This window comes from Lonchura striata, chromosome 1A (genome assembly GCF_050655825.1).
Source record: "Lonchura striata isolate lonStrDom1 chromosome 1A, ASM5065582v1, whole genome shotgun sequence".
Lineage (NCBI taxonomy): Eukaryota > Metazoa > Chordata > Aves > Passeriformes > Estrildidae > Lonchura > Lonchura striata.
In genome coordinates, this window is record NC_140741.1 from 26,984,224 (window position 1) to 27,010,691 (window position 26,468).

Here is a 26,468-nt window from a genome sequence, read left to right on the forward strand (position 1 = left end):
GACAAGCCATATGCACTGGCATGCGTCCTACCTTGGGCATCAATTCTCTTGTCCACATACACCTTGTATGTGAAGGCATGGCGCAGGGCAATGGCTGCAAAGAACATCTCCACACAAATGATGAAGTCTTGATAGCCAGCAGCTACTGTGCCTTCACCCACAGACACATTAGCAGAGTGAATTTTGGGGATGGCACCACACTTTTCCAAGATAGCCAACAGCATCCCTAAACAAAGTAATAAGTTCATGTAAATATACAGAAAACATGGTCTCACAGTAACTGCAAAGAATGGAAATAGCTGTTTGTGCTGTATGTCCCAGACAGTAGCCCACTCACCACAGGATCTACAGAGTGGGCTACAAACATGCGCCTATGATCACTTGTACAACAGAGAAAGGAAAAATAAAATTAGACAAATACATTTAGGCAAAGAATGTTCAAACACTGATCCTCTTCTATCCTCAAATAACACATAAACTGTGTAACTAACTGCTGTAGGACTTAGTCAAGTCCAAAAGGGTAAGAGGAGTCAGATATTTCTGTAAGCAATCCTGTGATCTCAGTGTTGTCCCAAAATAGGTTCTTTCACACAGTGTGCAAGAGGCCAATCCACACAAAGAGTCAAGGTATTTGGCTTATTTACAGATCTGCATAGGAAGGGTTGCTGGCTGGCAAATCCACAAAGCCAGCATGATGACTACCAAAGCTTTTTGCTATTTATACATTTTTCCAAACAAAGCCACTAATGTTCCTTGGCTAAACTTACCTAATTCTCTTTTTAATTAGTATTATGTCTTCTATCAGTTAACAAACCTCTCCCTGCTCATGCTAATTAGCCTGCATGCTCAATCTCCCTCTCCTTTCGAGCTGGTGGTTTCTTGGGTCAGTGGCCATGATCTCCCCCTGCCAGAATCACCTTTTACTCTGTTGGAGCTGATTCAGCACAGTTGCTGAGCTGTCTTTATTAGTTTCTTCCTTACCTTGGGGGTTCTGCCTAATGTCTTTGTGGCTTGTAAATTCTGCATTCTTCGTGTCCACTATCTGTGGTATGTCCCTCTTCCCAAACTTTGTCACCCTTCCCTGAGGTCACTGAAAAACGTTGATCCCTAAACCTTAACAAGGCAGTTCTAGTGTCAAGAAATTCATCTTTCTAACACACCTGGACATCACTTGGAGCTTGTTTGTTAGCTCCTGTTTCACAGATTAAACCTCTTTTCATGTTGATTAGACTTGAAAGCACACAACGATCAAACACCAAAGAACATCCTTTCTTAAGAAAAATTTGACATATTCCATATTTTGCAACATCAGCACTTGCACCAGCTAGAACAAAAACTGAAGTAACAGAACTTTTAATTTAAGTATATTAGTGTTTTTGACAAACCACTGTAAGAAAGAGGTTTCTCCCTGTCCACAGCTTAGTGGCTGAAGAATCTCAGAGAAGACAGTGTGACCAGATGCCTCAAGATGATAAACCAGACAGCTTACTAGTTTGTCTGTAAACAGGGAGGATGGGCTATACTCCAACAGCCTGAATTCCACCTAAGTTCCTAGTCAATTAGTCTTTGAAGTGCAACTTGGTAAACCTAAGTAGGGCATTGAACAGGGAAATGCTCAGAGCCAATTAGTCAGAAGCACTAAGCTTAGGTGGAATTTCAACTTTCCGACTGTACCTCTGCTTCATGTGTATGAATTCTGAGTGTCCTTCTCCCAGCAGTGGTTCTGTGGCAGTACACACTGCATCCAGCTAGCTTGCTCCTTCACATACACCACAGACATACCATTAAAAATTTATTTATAGAGCACTAAAAAAAGGACTGAAACTTTTTATATGTGTCGGTTTAATCAATAAAATGGCAGCATGCAGATAAAATGTTGGCAGCTTGTGCTTTATGATTGTTTCAGGAATGCAGAGAACTCTTTACCCTATCACCTGATTTTGCCAAATACATGTTCTTGTGCACACATACACACAGGGATAATAAGGATTCAGGAGCATATAAACAAAAATTAAACCGAGCAAAACAGCTTTCCCAGAGAAAAGCAATGAATGACTATAAACCAAATAGAATACAGAAAGACATTTTGTCTATTAATCAACATCTGCTCTTGTGTCTGAGCCCCTGCAGAGAGCTCTCTGTGTCTTCCAAGGGAAGGGAAAAGCAGCTCACCTTGCCAGAAGGACAGGAAGATGACAGACTTCACCATGAAGAACTTGAGGACTGGGCTATAGGGACTGAGCAGCTCACGTGTGGCAAAGTAGAAAAGGAAGAGGGCATACAGTGCCAGGCTGACAGAGATGTTGTAGATGATCGTCACATAGAGGTAGCCACTGGTTACACTGAAAAGAGAAGATATATATGAATGTCTGAAACTTCAGCATGTTTTCCCCTTGGTACTGTCAATGGGAAGTTCCAAAAGTCCATTTCTTTCCTGTCTCCCTGTCCCATTCCCACCCCCAAACCAAGATAGAAAAAATATGAAACTAATAGAGGGCTACCTCTGCCTTCTTTTCTCATGCACATTAACCCATGTAGTCCCATCTCTTCCCAGCACACACATGAACAATAAGCAAAGCAGGCAGAGAAAGGACAGACAAATCTTGCATGCTAAATAAAAAAACTTACTCAAAGTCACCATCCTGGTACTTGCCAAAGGCCTGAAGGATGACTGTGCTGATCGCCATGAGGGGCTTCACCACACAGAACTGCAGGGTAGCCTACAGGAATAAGAGGGGAGGAATGAGGAGGCAGGTGGTACAAGAGGACAAGCTGCCAACAGCATCACGATGGAATGTCCACTGGGACCACTCAGCAAGGCAACACAATCCAGCCCCAACAAGATATCTGACCCTGCCACTTGCTAATTGATTGTGCTTGAGGACTGTAGCACCCAAAAGAAGATGAAGGGGCTTCAGAAAATGTACATGTGCCATTTGCTTGTCCAAAATGGGAAAACCTCTCTGTAGGGTTGTTCTGAGAAGCTGTCAGCCCCACTCTTCCAGAGCTGCTTTTCACAGGCTGTGCTGCAGCACACTTATGCACTGTAACAGTATGAAAAACAAAAAAAATCTCACACTGTGCTATGGCACAGACACAGCAAGTTTAACACAGGAAGGAAAGCAAACCCCAGTCCATAGCTGTCACAAAGTCAGGCAAGAAAGTCCCATGGATCAGAGAGGAACCCTGCTGTTCGAAGAGGAGCTTCTAACAACTGCCACAATATTCAGGCATTTTGTAAACACAACAATGTGTGTTGCCACACACAAGTTAATAGCTATCCTTTACATGACCTTTACTGAATCTCCCCCAAAGATTCCGTGGCACTTGGGATCAGCTATATCCATTCTGCCTGTATAAACTACTGCTCCTATTGGGACTCAGTGTTCTCTCAAAGCCACTGCATTCCTTAACTTTCTGCAGATGCTGAACTTCAAAGTCCTAAAAAAAAGGAAAGACTTATGGCCCTAAAAATGTCTCCCTGAAGAGATGTGACCCTCCCTGAAGGAGGCTGGAAGAGCCTGGGTAGGTGCTGACCTGTGTGCATGTGGGGAGGGCTATGTACGGCAAGAAGGTAAAACCACACAGTAATAATTGCTTTGGATACGATGCAATTTGTTAGTGGTCATAAGACTTCAAGGAGATTAAAAACCCCAGCACATGCCAGTTAGTGAGTCACTTTAAATATGTGAACTGGAAAAGGTCAAGCTAATTGGTAAACAACTCCATCCTCTGAGCTTCCCCTCCTTCTGATCTGGGGACATTTTAACCATTTCCCTGCAATTCAAACCACTATGTACTATTTTTAGGTGCTTCCCTAGAAGATGCTATAGCATATGGGAAGCACATGGATAGTGTGTGACCCATGCGAGAGGGTCACCAGACAGAGGCCCAGCAAAGAATCTTGATCAAGACATCTTTAAGGAAACAAGCTGTTCATATTTCACACCACAGGCAGCTGCATGCCACCACACTGCTGGAGGTCCACAGGCATCACAGGCAGACTGACTGACCCACAACAGGCCTGAGAAAAGTTGTGGGAGGGACAGTGTGAAGGTGGTAAGAAAAAAGATTTATACACACAGATTCCTTCAGGTTAAAAGGGACCAGAAAGAGCAGAAAATGGGCAGGTGGTGATGGGAGGCAAAAGAAGTGCTGGAGATACTGAGAACAGGGCTAAAAAGGGCAAGATGTTCCTTTCAGCACATTCCTCTTCCTGATCATCACCATGGTGGATACTGCACAGGTCTGCACTGACATTTGTTCTGTTGCCCTTTCACACCAGCCTTCCCAGGAATTTGCTTTGGAAAGTCTTCTCCAAAAATCCTGGAAGTCTAGAAGTACCAGAAAGTGAACCTTGGCATCAACAATTTCTCACCAAGACAATATTTAAGTTCCAGCCAAGAAGGATGGAAGTATTTAATCACCTCCTTGCAATACACCTCCCTCATAGCCTCCACAACAGGAGTGCAGATTTAACAGTTAGCAAAGGCCAGGCATGAGTAAAAAAAATTGCCACCAGATACCAGCAAAAGGAAAGAAAAATATCTACCAAAGACAGAGTTACCAAACAAGCTGGGATTTGTGGAGGCCAGCAGAAAAAAAATACACCTTCCCCATTCCCCAAGGTGTGCTTCTAGTCTTCACTGTTGTGAACAAGCTTTCCAAACACAGACATGTGCAACCCAGGTAGTGACTGCAAGAGACTGTGGGACATGAGAAGCAAGAAGTCTAAGGGAAATTATTTCTCCAGCATTCATTCACTTTCATGGGTGTTACATCTGCTTAGAATATATTTAAAAGATAAAAATTAACATTAGGAGCAGTAAGAATAGGTAATGCAGTCAATCAACCAAAGGGTGTCCAGATGAAACCTATGGGAAAAAGCTGAAGCAACATAGTGGGTTCAGACTATAAAAGTATGACACAAGAAAACAGAAAATCTGTAAGGACAAAATATGGGTCAGGGACAAATAGAACAGACATACAAAATAAATGGTCCCTTGAAAATGGCCACTTGTGCACCACAGCTTAACACTGGATATTACCATGGGACTGCACTGTACTTTTGATGTTTCTGCATATTGCTAAAACACAGAAGATGGGCCATGATGTTCAGGAGAAGCCAGGGCAGATATCTAGATCTGCTGACTGAAATTACAGTGACCTGAGTCCTTTCAAAGAACCAGACCTGCTTCACACTGCCTCCACAGAAACCTCCTGTGTTCATTTCAGCAAGTGAGCAAAGCCTTGAAATTCACCTGCTGTTTCATGACAGCCAGAGGTGACTGACCTGCAATGAGCAGACAAGGGCTGTATAGAAGTTTAGGCCTCCCCCATTCACCCACCCTCGACATACCCAGTTCAGCACAGACAGACACACATGGTGAGCAATACTTGGTTCCTCCTACAAACCAATGTGTCATGCTTAACCTCCACCCCTCCTCAGTTCCAAACCACAACAGCAGCACTGGGAATTCAGGAGGCTGTTACACAACTGTGGGGTGTCTGCAACACAACAGACATCAATTTCTTAGAGCTGGGATCTCTGTCATCCAGAAATGTAAAGAGTTTCTTCCTAGGATTATCATCTGTTCCAGGAGATAACTTGTGTCTTAAACTAAGGCCTTCCTGATGTGGGGTTGAATAGAAAATGTTAAAATCATTCTTAACATATTTAAATAATTCTTAACAAACAAGCCAACCCTGAAACACCTCCTCTTCTCAGAAGTCCGCAGGCCTCTCAAAATGCTATTAGAGCCCCCCCGCCCACAAAGATCTTAGAAATTCAGCAACAAAAGGCACCACTGCCACCCTCACACACTTGATTTCTGCAGAATGCCCCAGCCCATACCTGTTTGCAGAATCTCAGGAATCCAATTGAATAGGTCTTTCCCCACAGGCAGCAAGTCCCGTACACGCAGCTAGACCTGAAAGAACCAACACAAGATGACAGAGTTCACAAGCAAGTCTTGGACAAATGTGCAAATCTTTATCTACCTCTCTGTAGCAAAGTTGCTGGACTGGTGCTTTCTCCAACAATGACTGCAGTTACGGCCATACCCTCTTCTAGACATGTGTCTAAAACAACATCTTGACTATACACTGAATTTTTTTTTTTCTTGTCACTGAGCAGCATGGGGAGAAATAATAGATCCTAGAGGAGACACAGAATCAACTGAAGACAGAAAATATTTAAAGGAGGAGAAGGGAGTAAGAAAATAAACAAAGGAATAGGCAGATGTCCAGAAAAACTGTGAATCAGTCCAGCTTGCCTAAGAGAATGTGATCAGCCTGATCTGTCTCAGAGTAAGGTACTGGTAAATCATCATCATTCACACTGCCCAGTTCCAGCAGACATTTGCCACCTGACACAGTTTTTCAGGACAGGGATAGAGAAATAGTAGATGGGCATAGAAGGAGGACAGCGTCATGCTGTAAGCACAATAAATACTCACTCAATTGGTTTCCCTCTGATCTCAGACATGATGGAGCTCTCCCCTCCCAAGTACTCATAGCAGAGGCTGAGAAAGTTGTATATTACAAAGGCTGCAACGACATCAATCACAGTAAAATGACAACCAACTTCAAAACAGGTGCAAGGACCAAGAGGACAGGCATTAGACCAAACATTAGCAGGGACTGCTTATGCAGCACCTTTCTCTTCAAAGCACTCCAGATTTTCACTGCATGTATCATCCTACCTCAGCACTCACAACACTATCTGAATGAGAGTTTGGCCAAGGTCCCAGGCCAGTTCCATGACTCATGCCAAAAGGGTCACAGAACCATTTAAAACTGTGGTCAGTCTCTTTTATTTGGCATTTGTAAGATGACATTCTTTATAGGGTTCCTGTGCATTATTTCAGGACATTACACTGGTACTAAATAATCTGGAAAAGGTATCTCTGATCCATCAGCCATATGTTATCTTCTGTGTTTAACCTTTTAGCTGATGAGCACAGTTTGTCTCTACCAGGTAACCCAACTATAGACATAAGAGTTGGAGAAACAGACAGCTTATAACAATCAGTGGAACTCTGTTTTCATGTCTTGTGGGGACTTTTGCAAAACAAGCTCTGTGCTTCATTTTCTCAAAAAAGATGACATTTCTTGTGTGCTGAATAAACTTCTCCTTAGGCCACTTCTTTTCCATCTTCCCCACAAACCTGTTACAGATGACAAAAAGACTGACCACTAACACTCTACCCTATTTCAGTTCCTTATAACTACAGATGTATCTCCTTTTCATGGGATCCAAACTCACTTAAATTTGCATGAAGTGAGCCTGCATACACCCATGAGAGTGTATGCCACTCTCTTGACTTGTTATAATTGCTGTTGGACCCTTGAAGTTGAAAGATTTTTTAGGGCAAGGACTATACTTCTGCATTTGACACAGACAGCCCTGGGGCAAAATGACAGACTAGATGACCCTTCTTGCAACATTATATCCTATCATCTGTATCTGAACATTCCCTGGAATGTCAACACCCAAATCCTGTTTTTTGCCCCAGATAACTTTATAGAAACAGCAGACTCAAGGAACTTTAAAATAAGAACAGAAACTTAACAATGTACAACACTGATAAGCTGATCTCCCTAAGTAGCCAGTAATTATGAAACAGGGGGTTTAAGGGTTAATAGGGAATTTAGAATGATTTAGGCAATGGATACATTAAAATATGGTATACATTATTCTACCAGTATGGGGACCCTCTGAAGAAAATCTGTTACCCATTAAAATTATGCTGAGCCAGCAAAAAGAAGGAGAGCCTCTGATGAAGATTACTGAGCTTGCTAAAAATGCAAAGAAAAAAGGTGACTGCGCACGCAAAGACATCCGAATTCAAAAGTTCTATAGTGAGGAAGACTATGGAAGCTTTGTCCCATCAGACCCAGCCTCATTTTTGAGACCACTGACTCAATAAAAGAACAAACTACGCAATGGCAGCTAATTTCCATACCATGCGGAGAATAGGCGGGGATAAATGTATAGGCGCTATAGAATATGCATGACTTTTGTGAATAAATAAGGCATTGAAGAAGCTGGGTTACACAGGATTTGAAAAGGTTCTGCTCCCCCTGTGTCCAGCGCTGAATAAAATACCTACCTACTTTACAACCCTTGGTTGTGAAGTTATTATCGCGTATCAATTAGACCTGAGGTCAATCTTTCCACATGAATGATCTTCCAAAGTCAGACAAATTCTTCTATAAGCATCTAAACTATGCCCTGGCAAAAATTTACTCCATGGTCCCCAAAACACTTATAGTCTCAAAACACTGTACTTATGGCTTGTAGCCATGTCTAGCTGGTAAGACTGCTATGGCACATAAAAGCCAGTGGTATACATGCTTCTAAGTATGCAATTGGGATATTGTTATTCTATCTGTAATCCTTACTACTGAACGAAGTTCACACAGTAATAATTTTGCCAAAGCTTTAATTAGGACAGAAAACACCAACCGTGGAAAAATTATTTAAATAACTGTGGTAACTCTTTTTGCCTTCAATTTTCCTGCAACTTAATTGACAGCACCCAGAGGAAGAAAAGCTAAGCTTTTCCTATTGTCCTCCAGTGACCCCTGCCCTCTGATGTGGTCACTACAATACCTGCTGCCGGTATTTTCCCTAGTGCTTCACCAAGCACTAGGGAAAAGACAACATCAGAGGAAGAAAACAAAACAAAACAGAGAAATATCTGCCCATTCATCCCCAAAGTAAGTGCTAACTAGCAAAACTTATCACACTAGCAAAGAACTCTTCTCCCATTCATGATCCACATCCATCAGATGGTACTAATGATACCAACATAACAAAAAACCCCCCAAACAAACCCTACTTGTGTCAGTGTTTCTGACACCCTGGTTTGTACAGAAGCAGTCACATGAAAGAGCAAAACCAGAACAGACTCCTCCTAACACACACTACAAAATACACTCCATAAATGGCTTAAGACAGCTTTCAAAATTTATTAGTAAGGTCTTCTTCCACCATTCCCTAATAGCCCACTTTGCAATATAAAACACTTCCAAAATATAAAAGTGGATGGCAAGAGACAAAAAGGCTGTTTTGAAGTAATGCCCAGAAAAAGTGAGGGAGAGAATCTGCTTTCCAAAGGTATCTTCACCTCCACTTGTAGTTTTCTCACACAGGCCAACATGCCGAGGTGAACTCCAGAGCACCGGCAGCCTCCTGATCAGATGCTCAAATGCTTGCAAACTCCCAGAGCAAGGGAGGCAGAGGGATAGTGGCTGTTGCCAGGAGAGCAGCAGGCTTCCTGCTAGACCTATACAAACGTACAGGGTGGGGAAAGAAAAAAACCCAGGCCCCAAACAAAGATGCTTTCTTGCATCGTGTGTGCGCATTTGCCATCTGCTGCTACATCCAGTGCATTGTTGTGGATGTGAAGGAAGGCCTGCTGGTCTCTTCAGCTGATTAACTTGTTCACATGGCCAGGGGCAACTGTCTGCATTGCAGACCTCAGCAAAGCAACTGCACCAATGACTTAGGATTTAATAAGGGTATGGTGATAAATTGTCCTCAAAAAGACACTGCTAGAGTGCAGTACCTCCTACTGAGTGAGTAGAGGCTTCTTACAGGATGAGATTGGAGGGAAGTTACAATAGCATTTACAGGAAAGTAACCATTCCCTCATATACAGTGCTAGTGGAATTACATCACAGCAGCAGATAACCAAAACCAAGCAGGTGCTCATCCTGAACATGGCACCTTCTCTTCTACAGGACTCCAAAGCACTTTACACTTCACCAGCCCCAGCACTTGGCCACTGTGATACCCTGTGCAAGAACACAAGTAGCCACAGGATGGGACCAGAATGCACTGCTAATAAGCTGCACCAGGAACACAGGACAAAGCAAGTGGCTTGGCTGCTAAATGCTGTTAAAAGAGACAGGAGCTAAGCAATACATCACTTTCTAATACCCAGATACCATCAGATTTTTTGGCTTCACCAAAATCTTTTACCTTCCTGAAGAAAAGGACCCCAGAAAACCATAAATTTAGTCTCTACAGAACCCTGGAGGGAAGGCTCATGCTCAGAGGCCAGTGAGGGAGAGAGTCAAGTTGGACAGGGCTTTGAGCAACTTCATCTAGTGAAAGATGTCCCAGACCATGGCACGGGTGCTGCACTAGATGATCTTTAACAATCCATCCTGAGACAAACCATCCTACCATTCTATGATTTTCAGTCACTAAGGAAGCCATGGTCATCCAGCTGGGCACACCATTCAGCAGGCGACAGCGATGCTCTCTCCAGAAACGCAGCTCTCAACCAGAAATAAAGTTCTCTCAGGGCAGAGACTTCCCACCCTCCCTATTTTCTGTCTGACCCCTCCTTACCTTCATAGCAGTCCCGCACTGTGCCAAAGTAAACATAGTACTGGTCATTGGTGAAGAACAGGAGACTGAGCCATGAGTCAAAGGCATAAATGGGCACAATGAAGAGGATCCGAACGATGTAGCGCTGTTCATTTGGGCAGCTGTAGCAGCGGAGATGCATGTAGATCTGAGAGACGGAGAGGGGAGACCAGGATCAGCGGTATATGGAGCAGAGAGGAGAAAGCAGAACAGGAGAGTCAATTGGGCCAGGAAAAACAATCTCAGTAAATCACCTCTCGATTGCCTCCAGCAGCCTCAAGGTGATGAACATAAAAGAAAAGATAAATTACTGTTATCATATGGCATTGATATAGCAACCCTTGGTTTGCAGACAGGGGGAAGGAGAGGGAAGAGAAAATGAAGGCATTTCTAATCTAGTTTCTTATAGGGAACTGATTTATTTTGACATCACATTGCCCACATTCTTTTTGTTCACACCTTTTCTCCCAGTCATCAGTTCTACATTCCTGCTATCCTCTTTTGAGTACCTAAGATTCATAACACCATTTTTCTATGAAAAGGGAAGGTGTACACACTTAAGCACACACTTTTTGTGAACACTCACTCTTTTGGCTGTTTTGGATGCTTTTTGAGACTTTCTCTTGAAACAACCTAAGAGAGCCCTTTACAGCACATCCCAAAGCTGGTAAGCCACAGCCCATCTGCTCAAAAATTCTGCACATGAGTGATAGCACAGCCACAAAGGGTCAGCCATCAAGGGAGCACTGAGCTCATGCAGTGTGCTCAAAGGAACCACACAGTTTGTTCTGTCTGACTGCACACATGCCAATCTCTGTAAGTCACTGGCTGGGGGGAGTACAGCATCCCCACCCTCCCCTCTCCCACCACTCACAGTTCCTTAACCATCATTAAATCCCAGGCCTAAGATGCTTTTTTACAGAATACCCACCTCCCCAAAAAGGTACTGACCACAAGCACACCCTGAAGATGAGCACACCCTCAGCAATGCCCTAATAACACAGGGCAGAGCTTCAGCACAATTTGTAGGTATACTCTCTTGACCACAAAGTCAGGAGAGGCAAGGCCTCTGTACATCAATTCTCATTGAACTGCTGTCCCAGCTACTGGAATTAGTAACAACCAGCTGATTACATATGTGCCTCACCACTGACTGATTCTGCTGCCTGAAGAGGTCCAAGCATTTGTTTGAAGCTTCACCCTGCATTTTGGGGTGCTGTGAGGATTCTCCAGAGACTGAAAAAACATACACTAACAATCCCATGTAAGGGAGAGGGGCTTGTGTCTCCCAAGCTGCCTGTTGCTTGTTCCTCCCTGGCCAAAACTGACTGAAGGGCTCAAAAATACTTGTTTCCTTTCGCTATGAAGTGCTCAAAAATACTTCCAATTGCTCTTCTTAACCCATGAGACGCTCACAAAAAGCTCATTTCCTGAGGAGAACAGGTTGAAAATAAGCTAACAAACCTTAGAGATATTTTTGCCTTGCGACAATCCCAGTGACACATCTCATCCAGCACAGACAGCTGACACCAGAGTTCAGATGACTCCAAGCTTTGCCCTTGGGATGTCAAAAGAGCCCTGTGATCCATGTGCCTAGGAGAGCACAGAACCTGCTGCCATGTAAGAGGACAACAGCGCATTTCAATCAATAGGTCTCCCTGGCACTGACCTCCATGGGTTTCTTCAGAGAAGGGCATTAATGCCTAACTGTGCAATGTTATAAGCAGAGGAAAATTTCCTCCTACCCTCAGCAGGTGATCAATTTGACAGGAGGATCTATGGCACTTGTAATTGTCACCCAAGCTGGTGAAACTGCAGGTGTTACTCTTATTCATCTGTGACTAATCCATTTTTTACCTTCACTAGCCCCTGTACTCCATCAATAGGCTGTACTTTTCTACATTCTAGTCATCACTCTGGAATCTACAATCCAACAGGTAAAAAACAGGGGTTGACAAATAACAGGGCTTGTGTTTCCCCACTGTATTTTTCAGTTCATATGACAACTGCATGAAAGAGAGGTACAGAACAGGATGCAGGGTTTAGCTTATTCAGGCTCCCAGGACACCTGCCTCAGAGAGAGGGGAGGAGGAAAAAATAAAATTAAACATTTCCTGCTACTCCTTTCCGCAGCAGAGCTCAGCCTGTGGAATCCACTGGCACAGGAGATCAAAGGAGGAATGTCAAACAACAGGTGACTAGGATCTTTTAGCTAACAGCTGACACAATTTAAAAAATGGCAATATTCAGCTAAAGTCCTGTGAAAGGATGACCTAAGATAACACACCTTTCTGCAAACCTTCAAGAGATGGCTAAATGTTTTACACCTGCTAGTTTTAAAGAGTGTGCTTCCCCTCCATTCACACTCTGGAAATGGTCTCTTCTTCATGTGAGGAAAAGGAAAGGATGAGAAGTACAAGAGACAGGGTTTTACCTGATGGCAGGTGATGAGCAAAGCTGTCCATACAAAGAAACCTGAGATAGCCTGAGCAGCAGTGGTCATGAGGAATATTGGCTGCTCCACAGCTGTGGGGCTGCCATCCTCTGGCATCCAGGAGAAGTTAGGAGCCACGGCTGGAGTGGTGGCAGCTGACCCCAATCTGGGGGCTGCAGTGACATCAGTCATCATAATCATGGTGCCTTTTCGTGTGAGGTTCCAGTTGGGATTGCTAAAGAGCTGCCCACGGGCCAAGACCTGTCAGGGAAGAGAACCACAAAGCAAGTGAACACAGCTGAAAGGAGTCAGGAATGTAATAGAATTTTGCATCGCTCACATGCCTTCCACCAGGCTGCTCGCATATTTTGTGAACAGGACCTGGGCAAGTCTGACACTGCCACCCCTTGTGATGTAACAGATCATGTGGTACTCAAGAACTGACAACCGCCCAGAGGTCATGAAATCTGGCCACTGCCATCATCACCATCCTTCTACAATAAAAATGTATAAGATGAATATAGCATTCACCAGAGATCACAGAATCATAGAATGGTTTGGGTTGGAAAGGACCTTAAACACCATCTAGTTCCAAGCCCTGCGCTATGGGCCTGGGGCTCCTTCCACCAGGTTGCTCAAGAGACAAACCTGACCCTGAACACTTCGAAGGATGGAGCATCCCTAAGTCCTCTGGGCAACCTGTGCCACTGTCTCACCTCTCTCACAGCAAAGAATTTCTTCCTAATATCTAATTTAACCTACTCTCAGTTTAAAGCCATTTCCCTTAGTCCCATCACTACACACCCTTGTAAAAAGATCAGAAGGAAGTATCTAAACCATTCCTACTGGAAGACAACAGGCACACCTAAGTTAGCATCTCTATTCTCCATAAGGGTACAGGCTATTCTGCTATTTCCTAGTGTCATGGTTAGCCTGCCAAGCAGTAACAAGCAACAAGAACATGTGCCACAGCGTCCCTGCGCAGAAAGGGAGCAGAGGGAAGAATATTCTAATTCCTCCAGCCAGCAATGCCCACCTCTCCTACAGCCATGCTGAAAACCATACTCAGCCCAAAGCATTGAAGGATATGCACTGAAAGCTCTTCTCACTTTGACAGTGTGAACAGCATGAAAGTCATGCTTTTATCAAAATTTGTTTGACATAATACATTTAGCCAGCCTGTTATTAATGTTACTAACTTAGCATTGTTTTCTATATGATGTGAATTTAACCTGACTGGCTTTTAGAAGCCAGCTGACAGATAAAAACACATACCAAACACAAGAATATGCAAGATTTCAAAACAGCATGACCCTTGGCCATTTCCTGGCTAAAAAGCTATGTTCTTTCAATGGAACAAATTCTTGAAGGTCTAAGATCTAAAGTAGCTATTATTTTCAATTTGGTCATAAGCAGACTCTAGTGTGACCTCTGGGTTGTAGGAAGATAATCCACTTAAACCAAAATCACAAGCAAGCAGCCATTGGTTCTATCCATTAGGAGAACTGCTTCTGATGTGCCTATCAAAGGGAACAGCATGATATTGCCTTCTTCTGATAACCTCCTAATATTCTTCAGAAGAACAATTCCATAAAAGCTCAAGTCACTGCTCTTACACAGGTCCTTATGATCAGTGGATGGAAAGGGCTTTAGATGATACACCACCAGAGTTTACAGCTGCACCAAGGAAGGACACATTTGTCATCTACTGACAGGCTGTTACAGAACACAAAAGAGAATATATGTTCACAGAGGAACTGCCCCAGCCCTGTTCCACCTGAAGTCACAGCACAAACTAGGGAACAGGTACCCAACAAAAGCAGAGTGCCAGTAGCAAGTCCTTTCCACATGCACACTAAGGCACAAAAATGGCCCCTTTAGCACAGACTTTTCCAAAACATACACTCATATCACTGGTGTGCAGCAGTCTGATGTTACCTTATGTCACACTCCACCTCCTTTCTGCTTTCTTCCATGAGGGAAAAAGAAAAGTCCTGGGAAATACCCAGGTTTGTTTAAGCATATCTTATTATAGGCGAAGCTGCATGAGTGTGTGCTTTAATTTACAAACTAATCCTCAAACTTGGCTTTTCTTTCTTCTTTCCAATATTTCCCTGCTCTGAGTTACAGCTTTCCATAACTGCATGTACAGTAGGATAATTCCTTTCCAGTCCCGATCAGTACAGGAACTTAAGTTTCGATTTTCTAAGCATACACACACACACACACACACACATTTCATCATCTGTACTGTATCTAAAAATTTGGAGAGATGGAGGCTGGGTGGAGATGTCACAAGTCAACAAGGCTTTTATTGCTTTTAAAAGAAAGGGATTTCTACCCAAGTAACTTCTGAAGTAACTGAATATGCACAGTGCTGAGAGTGCTTCCACAAAGCTCAAGAAGGGCACATCTAAAATGAAATCAGAGCAGATGCACCTGTGGTTAACCTAGCTCTAAATAAAGTCCAGCCAGCTGCAGTCCTGCACATCCCAGTGCACTTTGTGAGCTATGCAGGACAGAAAGCTGTTAAGCCCTTCCAAAAGTTCATGGGGGAGAGGATCTGTGCAGCAGACCACACGTGCCAGGAGAAACAGGACTGGGACCTCCACACTCCAGCTAATCGAGCCACATCAGCAGCAGAGACCCAAAGGCAGCAGCAGTAACATCAAGAGAGGATCTGAGGATCTGAAAGGGAATTCTTTCTTTCAGAGTGTGTCTTTGCACTCATTTTAAAATAAGTGAAATCAGCAAAAAGTGATCAACAAGCATTTTGTCATTACAGGAGTTATGTATTCATAAGCAAGGTCAGTCATAAATTGAAGTTGTGTATGTAATCTTAACACTGCCCCCTCGTGATTGTACATCAACAGACATTAATTAGAGGATTGTACATCATTCCTCACCTAATCCCCTCCAAATCACACTGTCATTGAAATTAATAACTTTTTCCACCAATGTGTTCTAAAAGAAAATATACAAACTCTCTTACAAAACAGCGTTTACATACCCTACCCAAACTCCAAACCACCTCACCCATGAACACGCAGGATTACCCCTGAGGACAGCATTTTATTTCCTTGACACCTTTTATTGATTCTATACATCAGTTTGCAGTTCATTCTCCTTGCTAGTGAAACACAAAGGAATCTCCAAAATCCGCAAGAATAACATAAACCTTACAAATTACCCTTTCTAATCTTCTCAAGTCCCACACATCAAAGCTACAGTGACAGATATAAGTAGTGCACAAGGCTGTTGTTATGAAATTCTAGTGTATGCAAGAAGCTGAAGCTCTAAGAGCAATTCCAGTCTATACTTAAGAAACAGGTAATGGCACAGATGACTGGAGCCTTAACTAGGAAAGTGGATTTCAGCTCATTCACTACCACCAGCTCAGTCTGCTAGCTCCTCTTCTGCCTTTTTAAAAACAGCATTGTGAAGGTGGGCTGTGGCAACTTGTCTCAACAGGCCTTGCTTCTGAGATGTCTCTTCCCACTGTGCAACAGGACACAAGCCCAGAAATGCTCAGAAAAGATAGTGCTGGGAAAATTGTCACAACAAAAATACTGCCTTGATGAACTACAGATCCAGTACATTGGTATCAGCAGCTTCCCTCTTAGCTGACACTGTGAATATGTTTTGACATTTATTTCTTGGACACCCACCTCCATCACAGCCCAAGCAAGTGCCACAATACACTTTCCTGCTTACTGTCATGACTGGGTAAAAAGGTACTTTCCAACAGCCATAAAGCTATTCTCTATTCACCTCTATCACCTCCTGGCTGTGATCTCTTTCCTGGTGCTCCTCCCAGCTGGCTGTATTTCTCTGTTGTTTCTTGTGCATTTTAAGCTCCCTGGGACAACCATCTTTTTGTTCTCTGTCCATACAGTTCCCAGCACTGCAAGGTACCAAACCACGAGGAAAGCATTTGACATTACCATATGTCAAATTAGGGGCATTTGGAAACTCAAATTGCCAATGCAATACAAACCAATGTAATGTATAATAAATGTTGAAGCATTTCTTACTCTTCTGCCATATCCTGTTTTCTCTGCCCACCTGTTTCATCATTGCTTTCAGTTCAAGGAAGAGTAAAGTTCCTCGCACACTTATTCTCCCTCTCTGGAGAGCTCTCCTAAACATGTCAAAGGAAAATATTTCAACACTTCTAAATTTCACTCTTGGTGCTTTCCCCATCTCCAAATGACTACCTTGCTCCCCCCGGAGGTAACCTGCAACATAACAGGACCACAACAGAGACACAGGAAAAGCACCAAACTTTGCTAACTGGAAACAAGCACACATAAAAGTACATCTACAGAAACACACAGGACTTTTGGATGCAGGTTACGTGTATTCCAGGATGGCCACGAGAAATTTGGATCAGAGCTAGTATCGTTCTTCTACACGGGTTAGAGGAGTTTCTGGCAGTGCTGAGGTCTATACAGAACCACTTCCCAACATGGAAGGCAGGGATCACACCCCCATCCCCTACAAGCTGTCACCTATTCCTGCCCAGATGTCATTACGAGTTATGTATGTTAGAACAAGACAAGGCATTGCACTGCCAGGGCTTTAGCTTAAACACCAAACTAGTACCTCTTACACTTACCTAACACATCTTCTGAAAACACTTCAGGAGTACTGGGGGGACTCTCAATGCAAGGAAGGAAAAAGAAAATAAAACAAAGCCTGTGCTATTTCTATCGAGATAACTATCCTGATAAAAACCCAGAGATGCAGAACACTGTTACAAATAATCTTGATAGAGAAGAAGCTCCAAATGGCATGGGGACCAGTTCTCTTAATGACACCACACAGATGTAAAGTCGCAGGGATGTGTCTACATGGCCTGCATCCACAGAAAAACCAGCAAACTAATTCTGCATCAGGAGCAGATTGCCAGTCCTGTATCTTTTGGAAACAGAGATCTCCCGTCTCCAACATTAACATGGCAGCTTCTGCTGAAAATAAACTCAAAACAGACAGGATGTGGCGAAAGTGAAAGCAAAAAACTTCATTTTTGGCTTGCATAAAGGCATGGGAAACGTTACCACTGAGGAGGAGCTATTTCTACATAAACAAACATAAATATGAAAACCTCACTTCTGATGCAACAAAAGTGGTGTAAGAGGAGGCATAGTCCTTCAGTTCCATGGGGTACATCTGAATATTCAACCACAATCTAGTAAAGGAGGAGGTGTTTGCCTGCTCTGAGCAAGACCTACCTCAGTGCCAACAGGAAAAGAACCCCAAATGAAAGGACTCGGAAGGTGTTCACTCCCAACTGCAAACACAATCTGTGTTTTTAAAAGAGATCATCTCATCCAAGGCTGAAAGTATTTAATTTCTAAACTGCTGAGTGAGCAAAGAATGATACACAAAGCTATCCCATGAAAGAGTCTTAATAGCTAAGCCTCTTTCTGCTGTACAAGACACAAACCAAAAAAAGCACACACAACCTGGCTGCAAGGTTCTCCTGGAGAGCTATGAGACAAGACAATGTTCTTCCTTAAAACCTACTCCATGCTTACAGTGCTTTAAATATCCACCATACAGAACTTTGTTAAAATACCACAAAAGCATTTCCATTCCCCTCAAACTCCTATTTCTTCAAGAGATTCTCCATTAAATTATCTTTATTCTGGATCCAAAAAGGCCAATACAGAAGTGTCATGCAGTAGATAAATCAGAGCCTGAATGTTCTGCATTTATTATTACACAAGCAAGAGTGCTATACTAGTGAAAGCAGCAGCTTAATGTTTTTGACAATGTGCCCTAGACTTACAAGGATCACAAGACAAAATGGTTCAATATTTATTTTAGACCATTTTAATTATATCAATGCCTAGAATTGCCAACTGGGAGCAGCTCTTTCTATTGTCCTAGGTATATATGATAAATAATTAATCTAAGGTGTTTTCAACACCCAAAGGGATGGCATCACCAGCTGAAATGGCAAAAGAGAGGAAAAGGAGCAGTAGATAGGACAAAATAGCACTACACAGTAAGAGACTCACTGGCACAACTGAAATCAGTGATACCAATCCAGGAAAAATCAAATGCTTTTACGTTTATTACTTCTTAAGCTGCTTTTGCTCTCTGGGGTGGCATCTAGTTTACTTGGCTATGAGACATGAAAAGGTCCCAACAGTGCATTTTTAAGGTCTCCAGCAGCACTCCCAAAACAATCAGAGTTAAGTATGTGACCTGGCATGCAATTTTAAGTAGTACAATTCATTTACACTTTACTGCTCATGCTGGGCAAAGCTTTCTTAAGTTCAAGTCTGTGAAAGTCACCCCACAAGACACACCTGCCACACAGACACACATGGGTAACTCTGAACACACATGAGCAACGCTGTGCTCAGTCACAAGACAGGCACTCACCAGACTCACAAACACACACAGTGCTTGCATCTGCAGCTGCTGCACCCCATGTCAGCTTAACGTGCTTGTCTGTCTGCACAAGTGCAGATCCAAATGTAGTTCTTCTCAGTGTTATTTCCTTAGAGGAGTGAGCAGCCTGAAGAGATGCCCCAGTCACAATTTCACAGCTGTCGGTACAGTCAGTGGAACAAGGGGAAAGTGTCACTGGGACAGAAGACCAGTAGGGTCAGCAGGAGTGGAGCAGGTAGCCATCAGCTCAGAAGCAGAAGGTAGAGGAGTCAGGCACCTAAGGCAGACCAAGCCACATGGCAAAGTACACACCCACTAAGCCATACTCAAGAGATGATCTGATGCCTACATACGCATAAGACTGCACTGTACACACGAACAATTTAACCTTCAACAAGGTTACACCCTATGTACCTCATTTTAGGGAAACTAAATTCTGAGAATAACACAAAAACCTTCTGCACTTGCAGCTCATACAGCCCCCACCCATTTTGCTAGCCTATAGTCACCCTAAGAGAAGCTTCCCCTCCCCATGCACCCATTAAAAAACTCAGAATCAACAACAAAACCCTTTTACCCTGAGCCATGCACTCTTCTTTCCAGAGTTTTGTTCTGCTCTATTAATTTCTGTTGTCTCACTGTATTTGCACAGCCCTCCTCCCCCCATCCTCCTCCTCTTTTTTTTTTTTTTTTTTTTTTGTAGACTGACCCACATTGTGATAGGTCAATATCTAACATCCAGTCCCTTTTTTAGAAGGACAGGAAAAAGAGAGAAGGGGAGGGAGAGGAGGAGAAGGGATTTTTCCCCAACCGTCTCTCCTTTGAGAACAGGATGAAACACACTTGGGCCATGCACTGCATCCCTTTCCCATCCTCTCAACAGCCCAACTCCACACAAACCAGGCAAGCCCTCTGCTCCCAGGGGAGAAACACAGAAAGAGTGTAAAGATATTCTGCAACTGGCAGAGGAGAAAGAGGCAAGAAGAAAAAAGGATGTGTTGTAAACAGTTGTGTCTCACATGACAGAGGCTGTTTGTATTTCATTTTCCAAACTCTCAAGAACAAAGTCAAATCAGAACTTACTCCACCACCTGCACCTGCATTCATTGTTTCTCACCACTGAGAGCCAAGAGAGGGTAGACAACAGTTTTAAAGTTACCACAGGGTATACAGTTTCTTTAAGAAGAATCAGAACTCAGACTCTACAGCAACATGGAAAATTATTGAACTTGTAGCAGTCACACAAAAAGGAATTTTTTCTAATACATTAGAGTATACTTTTCCACCCAGAAGATGACACATAGAATCTATCCAATCCATTCTTCAATTTAGCAAGTAAATGAGCAGAAAGACCCCAGACATCACAGGTCTAGGCAACTGTGCAGTGGTGCATATGAGGGCAATGGCACATCTGATTTCCCCAGCAATCATTCTCTGATGCAGACATGTAGCAGTGATGAACACTGCAGGAGTAAAATTGGTGATTCTCAACAAAGCATGCAAGGCCACATTCACTATAAAAGTCATTTTGTTATTGCTGCAGTAACAACTGATTGGCTTGTGTTTGTATGAAATTTGTTGCTCTTTTTTTTTTTTTTCCCTCTAAACCTCTGGACATAGGATACAAACACCCTTCCCTAATTCCTCAAAACCATTAACTTCTAAATTCATTGCTCCTATCTAACATTATCCCCTCCACACTTTTCTCCTGCCCTGCTACTTCATCAGGAAAAATAAAAATACTACAGAGGCAAAGTTCTGAAAGTCGAATTAGGACCTTTGTATTCCTAGACTCATTAGAGTCTCTTTATTCCAAAAGCCATCAGCAGCCTACAGAAAAAAATCACACCAAGCATCAACCTGAGAGGGTACATGCTTAAAAAAAGGACAAAGCTTCAACTAAATGTTTCCAGATCCTCTGACATTAAATTATGCAGTGGCATGAAGTTACTTGACAATTTGTATGAATGACTTTTGACTTAAGCCTCTTGTAAAATCAGTGCCATCACCAAGTCATTGGGAGGGGGGAAAAGAAGTCTGTAAGTCAGGAGAGTTTGGAGAAGGAGAGAAGTCACTCCCAGCTGACAGGACAAATAGCTGCAAATAGCTTCACCCACCACTAACCAGTCTTTCATAACGAAACACGCAAGGAAGAGACAAAATATGATGAGCCATAAAGAGAAATTCGCTGACTTCTAACCTGCCTCTTGAGGTGACTGACTTGTCTATGTTCATTTCAAGTAACCTGGACAGAAACACAGCTACATTACCGCTGCTGAGGCTGTATCTGTGTTGGAGATAACCAGGCAGCTGCAGGCTCCCCCAGCAGCATCCATGTCATGTTCTGCAGCCTAAGGAGGGAACACTGGGTCAGCAAGGTCAGCTTTTAAGGTATTATCTCATCTCCTTGAAGCCTCACTGCTGCACTACATAACATGTTGCAGTCATTTCCTTTGCTGAATCAGAAGGATTTTTTTTTTTACTAGCAAGTTAATCGGGGGCCACATGTACAAAATACCCAGGCAGAGATGGATGCTCTGGGGATAGACACAAAATACGTGAGGCTGTGACACCAACTCCCTATGCTCTTGGTCACTCTTCGTTATACAACATCCTCGAATAGCTGATCCTCTCAGTATCATCAGACTCCCAGGCACTGTGACTGTAAGATAATATTAGCACATTCCCATCCTTCCAATACAGAGTCAGACTTGAGGGTGGGGAGACAAATATTCAGGTACTGTATGGGTTAATACTGAAGGTCGAATGTCAGTTATTTCCCCTTCCAGGTTCCTGTGAATTATGCCCCTTGGGGGCTATATAGACCTGGTCAAACCCAGGTACAGCACGGTTCCTGAACAGCTTGCCTACACACTGTATTTTACCTGGACACAGCTTGCCCTGTTGCCTTCCCACACATGTTACTTACACCATCAGAAACAAAAAACCCCATGGAGGTTGACCTGATTTTTAAAGAGAGAACCTAGCTATGAGCAAGTACTCCAGCCCTCACCTCTTCTTAGAAGAGAGAGACTCTGTGGTGAGACTCCTGGAGGGTGATTGCAACTCACAGCTTTATGTGGCAGAATTTCACTTCCAAAACTTCCCTGGAGAATTGCTGCTCTGAAAACAAGTCCACCTGTCCTCCCCAGAAGTAGTCCATACACGGAAAAAATTAAAAAGTTAAAAAAAAAAAAAATCACCCAGAAAAAAATGGGGGAGGGGAAAAAGAAGAAAAAAAATACCCCAAATCCCTTACTACAAGGGTGTTTTCAGTTCAAGCACTGTAATATTTTACAGTTGTTTTAGCTGTTTCAATCCATCTTATCACAGTGTCAAACTGCTTTCGGAGTCCCAGGCGTTCTGGTGGGGTGTGATGTTTTGACAGGAAACCACAAGAAAGCAAACCCCAGTGAGTCTGGGAAGAAGTGAGAGCAGCACACAACAGACACAGCACTCCAAGAGAACAGCTGGGCAAGCCAGCACACAAAACTCCAACCCAGTGCTATTCTCTTCAGCACCTCAAATTTCCAGGGCCTTGACAAGCACAATCAATCACAAACTCTAAAGCAGAGAAGAGCTTCTGCCCCCAGCCAGGGCTGTTCAATAACACCCAGCTGCTTTGTTACACGGGCAGCCAGCAGCAGGCGTGTGCTAGAAAACTCAACTGTACAAAGGTTAAATGCAATTTCTCTCTGAGGTTGTGCTATCCTCTTCATACTGCAGACAGACCAACCTGTACATTCACTGCTGCTTTCCTTGGTTTCCTCAATTTTAGGCTGGAAACATTGAGAAAATGAGTTATAGCAATGGCACTTCAGAATCAAAAAGTCTGATTTGAAACTTCGTGTTTTACTTCAAACTTCATTAAATACAACACTGGATTCTTGAAGCAGCTAGAACCTAAACAACAAACATGTCCTGAGGAATTCACTGCTTCTACCAGACATTGCTGCAAGAGCTCAAAGATATGCTTGGAGCTTCGAGAAAATGAAACAGGCACTTCTGCTGCTAGAAGAAGCAGGTAACAATTTATCTCCCTCAATGTAAACATAAGCCAATTAAAAACGAAACCAAAACAGGAAGAGAGAAGGAATGAAGGGTAAATTAAAAGGTTGTCATCTTACACCAAAACATGATTATTAGATGTTTTAGTTTATGCAGCAGTAGAACCAGATAGAAAAAGGGACCACCTTTTTTGAGGGGGAAAGAGGTGTTTTAAAAGTTATTTTGTGCAAGGGAGAAAAACCCACCCACCCCTCCTTCCTTTATCCATGAGAAGAAAAGAACCCTAGTCCCACAGCTGCAAAAGCTCACCTCCCAGCCTGCTACCAGCAAACAGGCAAAGAAGCTGACAGAAAAGAAGGCAGATTTCTAGCTGGATTCTGTCAAATGGTTAGAGACCAGACAGCTCAGAATGCTTCTGTTATGCCAAACCAGCCAGTCACACTGAACTTCATTTTCTGACCAGTTTATCTAAGAACCTTCCCCTTTTGACTGCCACGTGTCCTAAGGAGACAGACAAACTGAAGTCCAAAAGGTGCCCAGTGGTTGGGAGTGGTTGGCTCATCCCCTTGCTCCACATCTCCAAAACACAACCTGTTCAGTGCTCTGAACTGATTGTAGAGCCCTGAGCAGATCACAAAGAAAAACATCTGCCCACACCACCAAGCTGGTCAGACATGCTGACTTCACTAGTAAAGCTTCCCAATCATTTTGCAGCAAGACCAAATCACTCCTGCTCCAGATGCACAGACACCCACCTGCTGATTCCATGACACCTAAGGTTTACAGCACAACTGTCCCAATGACAGTTAATATGGTTAATGACCTAAAAACCTGCTCCCCGTGACTAGAGCAGCTTTGAAGCCCATTTTCTTGGGGACAATGATGAAAAGAAAGCCTGAAGCACGCCTTTCTGAAATACTTCCTCCATAAGAAAAGCTCTGGCAAAACCCCTAGTGTTTACCAACATCCTAAAAAGCATGAGAGTTTATTTTTTTGCCAACAGTATCACACAAATACAAACCTTTAGTATTAGAAACCTGAATAACACAAACATTTCTAGAGAAGTCTGTGTTCCCTTTTAGGGAGGCTGCTAAGCTCTTAGACCAAAGGGTAATGTCCAGCAACACAAGTTCAAAGGCACAGTTAACTGCTGTATTAAAAGAACCAAATCTTTGTTAGTGGGATGTATGCTCTATTACATTTTCATTGATTGGTTTTTTTTTTTTCTGCAGGATAGGAAAGCCATTTCTATCCACCCTATTAGTCTTTGCTCTATTATTGATCAATGTCTTCTATTTTTATCTTTAACAGAGGTAAACAGTCTTCTCTCTGGGGAAACCTGTCTTTATGTCTTCAATCATTACTCCTGTTCAAGCTCCTTACACGGCAAGAACAATTTGAAACTTCTGTAAGCAGGAGCCATCTTCGCTATTTCCCGTAGATTTCCCACTCCTCCTCCTCCTCCACCCACTCTTGACAGCTTCAGAATGTTCCAGGCAGCTTTCATAGGGCTGTCCCTGAAATCACTCTAGTCCCTTTCCACAATTTATCAGAACTCAGTCACGCACACATTCTTCCAAAGCCCTTCTACTACACACTGCAGCTGCCAAGGCTGAATTTAGCCCTTACAGAGCAATTGAGATTTCAAGACACCATGAGCATCTGAACAAGACCCACCACAACTCACCTGCAGTGGAAGAGAACACAGGCACAGTAACAGCCTCCTGGCACACCTACCACACTAGCACATGCACGAGGCGTCTGCCAGTCCAACCAGTCCGAACCAAAGGAAACCCAACAAACACAAACCCGGTGCCCATCACGTTACTGCAGTCTACTGAGCTGCCAGCCCACCCTGGACCAGACACAAACGTGCAGACAGGGACACGCACCCAACGGCACCAAAGAGCGTGACAGCCCCGGGGAACGAGGGGGCTGCGCTGGTGCGTGTGCATGCACAGGGAGAGCCGAACAGCTGCAGCAAGGACAGGTTTTGGGGAAGGAGGGAGAGGAAGGAATGAGGTGGGCTGCACTGGGAGGCTGTGGGTAGAGGCGGGGGTGCGCGGTGTGTGCGCTGGTATGGAGGCCATGCGGGAGGGATGTGCGCGGAGGGGGAATGGCGGGGGCAGCCCTGAGGAAGAGGGGGCGCACACCGGGCGGGGGAAACGGGGCGGAGGGCTGAGTGGGGACGCGGGGAGTGGCGCAGGTCACGCCGGGGAACGGGAGGAGGAACTGCGGGGGAGAGGGAATAGCGACCACACCGGGCCGACGTTGGGCGCAAGGCGAGTTGGTGGGCGCCTCAACGAGCCACCCCCGCGCCAGCGCGGCTGCTCCGGCCCGGCCCGCCCCGCGCGCCCGCAGCCGCCCCCGCCACGTCTTACCATGCAGCGGGCGGGCGGGCGCGGCCCAGCCCGGTGGGGCGAGGAGGGGTCGGGTCGGGCCCTGCCCGCTGCCCCGCGGGCGGCGCCGGCACCGGCGCGGGGGCGCGGAGGCCTCAGGAGCCCATGGCGACGCCGGGCCCGGCCCGGCCCTCCCTCCGCGCCTGCGCACGGCGCCGCGCGCGCCGCCCACTGCCCGCGCGGGAGGGGGAGCAGGGTGACGTCACCGCTCCTCTCTTAAAGGGGCAGCGCCGCCGCGGCGGGTGAGGCGGTGTTGCTCCGCAGCCGGGCGGGCCGGCGGCTCTGCTCGCCCGGCCGGCCAAAGGCAGCGCTGGCCTCAGAACAGCCTCCCTCAGGCAGATTCCCCCCAAACCCCGAGGGAAACAAACACACGGAGAAGTGTGGAAAGCAAGGCCGTGCTTCCACTCAAGTCCGAACGTGGCACTCGGAGTCCTAAAAAAAAAACCAAAGCACCACAAAAGCCGAAGGAAGAAAGCAAGCAAACGCACCACACCCTAGTTTAATAGGACCGTGTTAGCAAAAGGAGGTGACATCCTACCCGCGATAGGGTTGTTGGTTTTCTCCTTTTCTCCTGCTGCATTAGAAGTCCCCTTGTCCATCTTGAATCAGATATGGAGCTCCTACCACACATGCCCCAAAGTGGAGGCATATTCCCACTCTGTCCCAGGCCAGAACTCCTGCCCAAAATACCCCCATAGCCCCTGGACCCTGCCTGATCACAGCTCTGCTGCCTCCACCCCGCTGCAGGGATGGCAGTGCTGTTTTACACACAGGAAACGTTCCCCTTTCTCACAGAAAACAGGATCTACAACAGAAAAAGTCCAGTTTCATTCTGATC

General features: G+C 44.4%; 1 protein-coding gene across 3 annotated transcripts in view; it reads right to left on the bottom strand.

Moving 5' to 3' along the window:
* The window catches only part of TMEM184B (transmembrane protein 184B), a 30,940-nt gene extending 5,170 nt beyond the window's left edge, over positions 1 to 25,770 (bottom strand). The window contains exons 1-8 of one of the 3 annotated variants that reach the window (XM_021554079.4): positions 25,613 to 25,770; positions 12,819 to 13,079; positions 10,367 to 10,532; positions 6,459 to 6,549; positions 5,855 to 5,930; positions 2,629 to 2,720; positions 2,173 to 2,342; positions 32 to 226 (exon numbers count right to left, since the gene is read on the bottom strand). In XM_021554079.4, coding sequence (XP_021409754.2) covers positions 32 to 226; positions 2,173 to 2,342; positions 2,629 to 2,720; positions 5,855 to 5,930; positions 6,459 to 6,549; positions 10,367 to 10,532; positions 12,819 to 13,079; positions 25,613 to 25,615 — 1,054 coding nt within the window. In that variant the 5' untranslated portion in view covers positions 25,616 to 25,770. Of the gene's footprint in view, positions 1 to 31; positions 227 to 2,172; positions 2,343 to 2,628; positions 2,721 to 5,854; positions 5,931 to 6,458; positions 6,550 to 10,366; positions 10,533 to 12,818; positions 13,080 to 21,493; positions 21,519 to 25,612 lie in introns of those variants that run through there. The other 2 variants (XM_085569215.1, XM_085569216.1) reach the window with 2 other exon arrangements.
* Positions 25,771 to 26,468: the final 698 nt, after the last annotated feature.